Raw genomic sequence first — 8,218 nt, forward strand, 5'->3', positions numbered from 1 at the left:
ATCTCCACCCGGGAACAGCCAGAAGAGGACTGGCCACCCCTCAGAGCCTGGTTCCTCTCTAGGTTTCTTCCTAGGATCTGGCCTTTCTAGGGAGTTTTTCCTAGCCACTGTGCTTCTACATCTGCATTGCTTGCTGTTTGGGGTTTTAGGCTGGGTTTCTGTATTGCACTCTGTAACATCGGCTGATGTAAAAAGGGCTTTATAAATCAATTTGATTGATATAAAGTTTATTTGAAATTCGTACTAAAAATCAGAACTAATCAATCAAAACATTATTTTCTTTGTAAAAGTGTTAATATAATTTAATTTAATATAAAAAAAATAAACATTCCCCCAACTGCGTTACCCACTCCAGTCAGCAGATGGCAATGTGTGTTTTTCAGGGAATACTGCTAGTGTGACGTATAATCTAGTGGACGGAAAGCCTCTTCAACAACTGCAGTCTCCTCGGTAGCTCGCTTGCTAACATTGTCAAAACATTCAAGCTCTTTAGACAATTTCGTAGTTTATTTGCGACTATGTTTTAAACGCACTTCTGTGGAAGCAACTAGTTACACCTTTTAATGTCATATTGACGTTGTTGTCAGTCAGCTAGCTGGCTGGTTAAGTTAGCACTAGTTTAGCTAACATCCCCGACCATGAGTTTACTAAGCTACTCTCTTCCTGCTAAAGAAGACGTTTGGTGGACGGAGAAAGGAACTATCGTGAAAGAGGAGAAAGAAGAGGAGGCTGTTACCGTCAAAAAAGAAGTAAAAGGCGAGGCTGTTACGGTGAAAGAAGAGGATTACGATTTTGGAGTGGAGGAGGAAGATAAGGAGATTAATGTCACATTGGAGGAGGAAGAAGCAGAAAAGAAGACTGGAGATCTGATTAACTCCAGTAAGTACTATCTTAAACAGGGACACAAACTCTGCAGTTGTTGAACTAATGTGTGTTTTAAAAAAACATTTTTTTTAAATGGCGCTACACTTGGATATGTTTGTCTGTACTGTAGGAATTGTTAAAGACATCCTCCGGTGACGTTTGAACGTTTCCTGTTGAAAAGCGATATATAAATACACTAAAGATCAACATTGTGTTTTTTTTAAAGACACAACTGCAAACTTCAAGGAGTTTGATGGGAAGACACGATGTCACCAGCTGGAACTCCAGTTGGCATTCTGCATTCTCACTACAGATTTCAGCCGTTCGCTTAGCCCGGCGACTGGCTCATGTGAACTACAATCAAGAAGCGTGTGTTACAACCTGGTCTCAGAAGGGGAAGGGTTAGCTAACATGCTAAGTAGTTGCAAACTAGCTAAAAAGTAGTAAGTAGCTAATTAGCTAAAAATGCTAAAGTTATCCGTGTTGAAATTCGAACTCGTAACCTTTGGGTTGTTACACGTTCGTGTTATTCGCTCACTCATCCACACCAGTCAACCACCCTACCTTCATTTTTGCCTTAAGTAGCCATCTGTCTTATGTAACCATACCAAACATATTAACATACTAATTTCAGTGTCCTGGATTTACATGTACCATGTTACGTCTAGTCTATGAGACAAGGCTGTGTGTGTTTAGAAAGTAAATCATTGCTTGCGATACGGCTTTCGAAACAGCGAGAAAGAATCCTTCAAATTAAAAAGATACTTACTGTAGCAGTTACAGATCCATGCAGCAAGGAGCCTCCATCCTACTAAACTACACTGTAGCAGTTACAGATCCATGCAGCTATGGAGCCTTCATCCTACTAAACTACACTGTAGCAGTTACAGATCCATACAGCTATGGAGACTCCATCCTACTAAACTACACTGTAGCAGTTACAGATCCATGCAGCAAGGAGCCTCCATCCTACTAAACTACACTGTAGCAGTTACAGATCCATACAGCTATAGAGCCTCCATCCTACTAAACTACACTGTAGCAGTTACAGATCCATACAGCTATGGGTGACTCCATCCTACTAAACTACACTGTAGCAGTTACAGATCCATGCAGCTATGGAGCCTCCATCCTACTAAACTACACTGTAGCAGTTACAGATCGATACAGCTATGGAGCCTCCATCCTACTAAACTACACTGTAGCAGTTACAGATCCATACAGCTATGGAGCCTTCATCCTACTAAACTACACTGTAGCAGTTACAGATCCATACAGCTATGGGTGACTCCATCCTACTAAACTAGTCTTCGCTACACTTCCTGAGTTAGACTTAGACAGGTGGTCGCCTCTTGTCTTCCATCGGGTTCCGTTAACTGTAGCATGGCCCTGTGGGAACATTAACCCTATAAAGGTGTGTATCTTTTTAACCTTTTTTTTGTATTTTATAAAAATTATTATTATTTCTTGCTGGTCTGAAAGATAAGGTCCTTATTGGTTCCAGAACCTTACAACAAGCATGCGTGTTCATGTTCAGACCGAGACGTCGGGGCTCTTAACAAAACTCCCCTGTACAGAGAAAGCATTCTTCCAACGAATCTGATGTGTAATGGAACGATCAAGGGCCTCTGTCTGAAGCTGTTGAACATTAGTATATCTATTAAAGGAACAATCCACCAAAAACACTCACTAATATGTGAGAATAATGTTTTTGAAATCTGACGTTTCCTCGATCTAACTGTCACATCCCTACACTGAACAAAAATCTAAACACTGACCTCTATCTTAAACCCTCTGACCTCTGCTACCTTAAACCCTTGTTATCTGACCTCTGCATTCTGTTTGTACAGAAAATATGTATAGAACTTGAGATTTATTATTCAATAGAAATGTATGAAAATATGTATCTATTCATATGTAATCTCCCTTTACCTGCTATAATGACAGCTAGTGTCTAATTGTTGGGTTGTTACTAGAGTGGTACATAAGGGGTTAAGTTAATTGTAAACACCTTATTCTTTGTTCCAGCTGCAGCGTTTCCAGAGTTTACTGAGTCATAGTTCAGGAAATCAGTCAACTGAAATACATTCATTAGGCCCTAATCTATGGATTACACATGACTGGGAATACAGATATAATAAAAATATATTTGGCTGAATCAAGCTACCTTATCTGACTAAATCGGTAATAGAATTACCACAGAATATAGAACTGTGGAATAGATAGAACACCAGGATATAGAACTGTGGAATTGATAGAACACCAGGATATATCCCTTTGTTTTGGCAAGCTTAAATACGTTCAGGAGTAGAAATTTGCTTAACAAGTCATCTAAAAAGTTGCATGGACTCACTGTGTCTAATAATAGTGTTTAACATGATTTTTTTTATGAGTACCTGATCTCTTTACCCCACACATACAATTATCTTTAAGGTCCCTCAGTCGAGCAGTGAATTTCAAACACAGAATCAACCACAAACAACGGAGGTTTTCCAGTGCCTCGCAAAGAAGGGCACCTCTTGGTAGATGGGTAAAAATTAAAAAAGCAGACATTGAATATCCCTTTAAGCAGGGACTGGTCGTACTGATGTTGTAGTGACTGGATGTATTGATGTTGTAGTGACTGGATGTAGTGATGTTGTAGTGACTGGATGTACTGATGTTGTAGTGACTGGATGTATTGATGTTGCAGTGACTGGTTGTACTGATGTTGTAGTGACTGGATGTATTGATGTTGTAGTGACTGGATATAGTGATGTTGTAGTGACTGGATGTATTGATGATGTAGTGACTGGATGTATTGATGTTGTAGTGACTGGATATAGTGATGTTGTAGTGACTGGTCGTAAAGAATAATAATTCAAATGCCACTTTTAACAGGTATTACCTGGGATTATCTAATGGCTATCAACCAATCAGCATCCAGAATCCATATTTACCATTTTATTATGAGGGATCTAGTCTGGTTTAAACCTCATAGGAAGACAGTTTAATCATGTGGAGGTTTCATTCATTCCTCTGTTTAACAAAATCTGTTTATCTTTGGCAGGAGATAAACCAGACTCTCACTCTGACAGCGGGAAAAGTCCTTCAGGGGATCCAGACCCAGAGATTCCCAAACCAGCGACACGACACAACTGCTCCCAGTGTGGAACGAGTTTTAAGTGGTTATGTAAACTCAAAGAGCATGAGAGAACACACACAGGAGAAAAGCTCTTCCAATGCTCCCATTGTGAAAAGAGATTTAACCAGTCATCACATCTGAAAGAGCATGAGAGAATACACACAGGAGAGAAGCCTTTCCAATGCTCCCAGTGTGGAACGAAATTTACACGGTTACGGCACCTGAAAGAGCATGAGAGGATACACACAGGAGAGAAGCCTTTCCAATGCTCCCAGTGTGGAAAGGGTTTTACACGGTTAGGGAACCTGAAAGAACATGAAATAATACACACAGGAGAGAGGCCTTACCATTGCTCCCAATGTGGAAAGAGTTTTACCCGAGTAGGGCACCTAAAAATACATGAGAGAATACACTCTGGAGTGAAGCCTTACCTCTGTTCCCAGTGTGGAAAGAATTTTAGGTGGTTAGAGAACCTAAAGCAGCATGAAAGGACACACACAGGGGAGAAGCCTTACCATTGCTCTCACTGTGGAAAGGATTTTACCACATTAGGGAACGTAAAAGAGCATGAGACGAAACACACAGGAGAAAAACCTTTCCAATGTTCCAAGTGTGGAAAAAGTTTTACACATTTAGGAAGTCTGAAAAGGCATGAAGCAATACACACAGGAGAAAAACCCTACCACTGCTCTCAGTGTGGAAAGAGTTTTTCCCAGTTAGGGTATCTGAAAAAACATGAGAAAATACACACTGGAGAGAAGCCTTACCACTGTCCCCACTGTGGAAAGAGTTTTACCCGGATAGGAAGCCTTAAAGAGCATGAGAGGATACATACAGGAGAAAAGCCTTTTCAATGTTTCCAGTGTGGAATGAGTTTTACCCATTTATTGAGCCTGAAAAATCATGAAGGAATACACACAGGAGTGGAGAAGACCTACCACTGCTCTCAGTGTGGAAAGAGTTTTTCCCACTTAGGGAACCTGAACAAACATAAGAGAATACACTCTGGAGAGAAGCCTTATCCCTGTTCCCATTGTGGAAATAATTTTAGGTGGTTAGGAGACCTGAAGGAGCATGAGAAGACACACACAGGGGAGAAACCTTACCACTGCTCCTTGTGCGGAAAGGATTTTACCAAGTTAGGGAACCTAAAAGAGCATAAGAAGAAACACACAGGAGAAAAGCCCTACCAATGCTCCCTGTGTGGGAAGACTTTTACCCAGTTAGGGGGCCTGAAATATCACGAGAGGACGCATACAGAAAAAAAGACCTACCACTGCTCTCAGTGTCAAAAGATATTTACCCGGTTAGGGAACCTGAAAAAGCATGAGACGATACACACATTTAGGTGAGGATAAGACCGTCCATTGCTCCCCATGTGGAAAGAGTTTAGGTCAGTTAGGGAACCTGAAAGAGCATGAAACACAAATACTGCAGAGAAGCCTTACTACTTCTCTAATTGCGGAAAGACATTTTTCCAGTCAGAGGACCTGAAATCACATGACAGAATAGAGGCTGTGTTCTGAAATAAGGTTTTGTTTATATGAAATCATATTGTACAGCTTTCCCAGGACTGCCGTGCAGAAGAAATACCTGTAGAGACGCACAAGATTGAACTTCACTTCACTTTTTACTTTGCCCCGTTAACACTATCAACGTTTCCCACTACTGAAATGGGGAATTATTATTATTATACTACTATGGGAATTGTGAATTAATCAACCTAATATCAGCCCCTTTCAATGCAAAACAAATCTAACTATGCAAGACTTAGTCTGTGATTTTTTTTAATTTATTTTTTAGGCAGAGTGCGTGGGAGGAGGATTCTATCGCACTGAAAAGTCAGGTGCGGCAGTGAGTGGATGTGCTTGTTTTGAAATTAAACCATGTAGCCGCGTTATATTATATCCTGGTGTTCTATCTATTCTACACAGTTGTTCTTTTTTTTTTGCTAGTTATTAGCCCAGTTCTAGCTCATTTCTGGTCAGCAATGGGGAGTGATGGCTTCCTACGGGTACATTTCTAGCCATCTTTGAAAAGCAAGTAAGATAAAAAATATATATATCTTAAAGGGAGAGGGTTGTATTTTGAGACAAGCTTGAATAAGCTAAGTGGCCAATAGGCAAAGGGTATCATATGTTTTTGTCTGACTCTGTATTGATTATAGTATGGGAATAATAATGACTTTTATTTTGAAAATTGGTTTCTTGCGTCATACATTACAACATTTTCAGTCACCTACTTGTCTGAAGGCTAAAAAGTCAAGCCCTCCATGTTTTCAAAAGTCTCATGGAATGTAGGGCCTACATTGAACACCACACATTGGCTGCTACTCTAGGCTGAATGATAGAACAGCTATTTCCATGTTAAAATGTTATGGGGTGCATTTTCTCCATTGTTTTTGATGGTAGACCACTCTGGTAATAGACCATTTAAAATTACGTGAGGAGACATGAGAAAAGCCCTACCACTGCTCCCAGTGTGAAGCGTTTCAACCAGCTACAGCACCTAAAATCACATGACAGGAAACACAAATGAGAATCTACCACTGCTCTCTGTGTGGAAAGAGATTTATCCGGTCAGAGGAGCTGAAATCACATGAGAGAATAGAGAGGCTGTGTTCTGACATATGTTTTTGACTGAGAATATATGTTTTTGTTTATGCCACACAAAACCAAATTGTATATATCAGAGCTTGCTCAAAAATAGGCCTACATTTGTCATCTCGAGACATGGTCATATCTAAATTTAGATTAAAATTCATGAAAAGTGTATTTTATTTTGATTATGAACGTAGTGATTGGATACAAGTATAAACCCTTAAATGTTGTTTATTATGGGTGTTGCCCTTAAATGTTTAATTATTATATAGCTGGATGGAATTTTCCCTTTCTTGATTTTAACCTTGAAACCCCTTGAATTTAATTGGATGATTTGGATATTGATAACTACATTTGATTGGATATTGATAAATACATTTGATTGAATATATGATTTGGATTTTTCAACAACAAAAAATTTGATTGGATTCATGATTTGGATATTGCAAAATGTACAGTATTAAATGGATGACTATAATGGGCATAAAATGAATTATAACCTTGAAATCACTTGAATTGAGTCGTTTAGTTTCATTGAGATAATTTGTGTAATATTCATCAAGCTAATTAATACATTTTTTCACTTTTTCATTCCGGGATATTGTGATGTCATTATGGGATATTGTGATGTCATTATGGGATATTGTGATGCCATTATGTGGTATTGTGTGTAGATGGGTGAGGGGGGAAAAATATAATTAATACATTTTGAATTCAAGCTGTAATAAAATGTGGAAGAAGTCAAGGAGTCCTGTACATCTACATTAGGTATTGTTACACCATGTAGGAGCAGTATAGACCTAGTCTGTTCATTATATACATCTACATGATGTATTGTTACACCATGTAGGAGCAGTATAGACCTAGTCTGTTCATTATATACATCTACATGATGTATTGTTACACCATGTAGGAGCAGTATAGATCTAGTCTGTTCATTATATTCATCTACATTAGGTATTGTTACACCATGTAGGTGCAGTGTGGAGCTACAGTTGGGTCTGAAGTTATTGACACCCTTGATAAAGATGAACAAAAACTGTATAAAATAAATAATTCAAACAATGAGCTATAAAATTGTTGTTGTATGTACAAAAAAAGAGGGAAATATACAATTTGATACTAATACAATTGCTCAGAGATTGAGATTTTGTGTAACAAGTAATTGTGCTCCAGCAACCTCCCCTTGGGATGATAATGACACTAAAATGTTTGATGAGTTCTAGAACACATTGGGAGGGAATCTTAGATCATTCCTCCATACAGAATCCTTCCAGATGTTTGATGAGTTCTAGAACACATTGGGAGGGAATCTTAGATCATTCCTCCATACAGAATCCTTCCAGATGTTTGATGAGTTCTAGAACACACTGGGAGGGATCTTAGACCATTCCTCCATACAGAATCCTTCCAGATCCTTGATATCCTTTGTCTATGATTATGGACTGCCCTCTTCAATTAAAACCACAGGTTTTCAATGGGTCTGGAGTCCGGAGACTGAGAAATGTCCGGAGACTGAGAAATGTTGATTTTTGTGCCCATTTACCATTTCTTTGTGTATTTTGAAGTGCACTTAGCGTTATTATCTTGCTGGGAAGATCCACTTGGGGTTTTTGTCTTGCTGGGAAGA

General features: G+C 39.0%; 1 protein-coding gene across 3 annotated transcripts; it reads left to right on the forward strand.

Moving 5' to 3' along the window:
• The first annotated feature begins 423 nt into the window (after window positions 1–423).
• On the forward strand, window positions 424–7,095 carry LOC115182236 (zinc finger protein 883-like). Of its 3 annotated transcripts, none has more exons than XM_029743862.1 (3): window positions 424–810; window positions 844–879; window positions 3,914–7,095. In XM_029743862.1, the coding sequence occupies exons 1-3, from the start codon at window positions 639–641 to the stop codon at window positions 5,338–5,340; spliced, it is 1,635 nt and encodes a 544-aa protein (XP_029599722.1). In that variant the 5' UTR covers window positions 424–638; the 3' UTR covers window positions 5,341–7,095. The 3 variants fall into 3 exon arrangements, with proteins under 3 accessions (XP_029599722.1, XP_029599723.1, XP_029599721.1); XM_029743863.1 differs by adding an exon at window positions 1,091–1,307 and having other exon boundaries at window positions 424–879; window positions 3,914–4,003; XM_029743861.1 differs by having other exon boundaries at window positions 424–879.
• The last annotated feature ends 1,123 nt before the right edge of the window (window positions 7,096–8,218 follow it).

This window comes from Salmo trutta, unplaced genomic scaffold (assembly GCF_901001165.1).
Source record: "Salmo trutta unplaced genomic scaffold, fSalTru1.1, whole genome shotgun sequence".
Taxonomy (NCBI): domain Eukaryota; kingdom Metazoa; phylum Chordata; class Actinopteri; order Salmoniformes; family Salmonidae; genus Salmo; species Salmo trutta.

Coding starts and splice junctions, on each gene's coding strand:
- LOC115182236 (XM_029743861.1), top strand. CDS start 639: ATGAGTTTACTAAGCTACTCTCTTCCTGCTAAAGAAGACGTTTGGTGG. Junction 880..3,913: donor TGGAGATCTGATTAACTCCA/GTAAGTACTATC, acceptor TATCTTTGGCAG/GAGATAAACCAGACTCTCAC.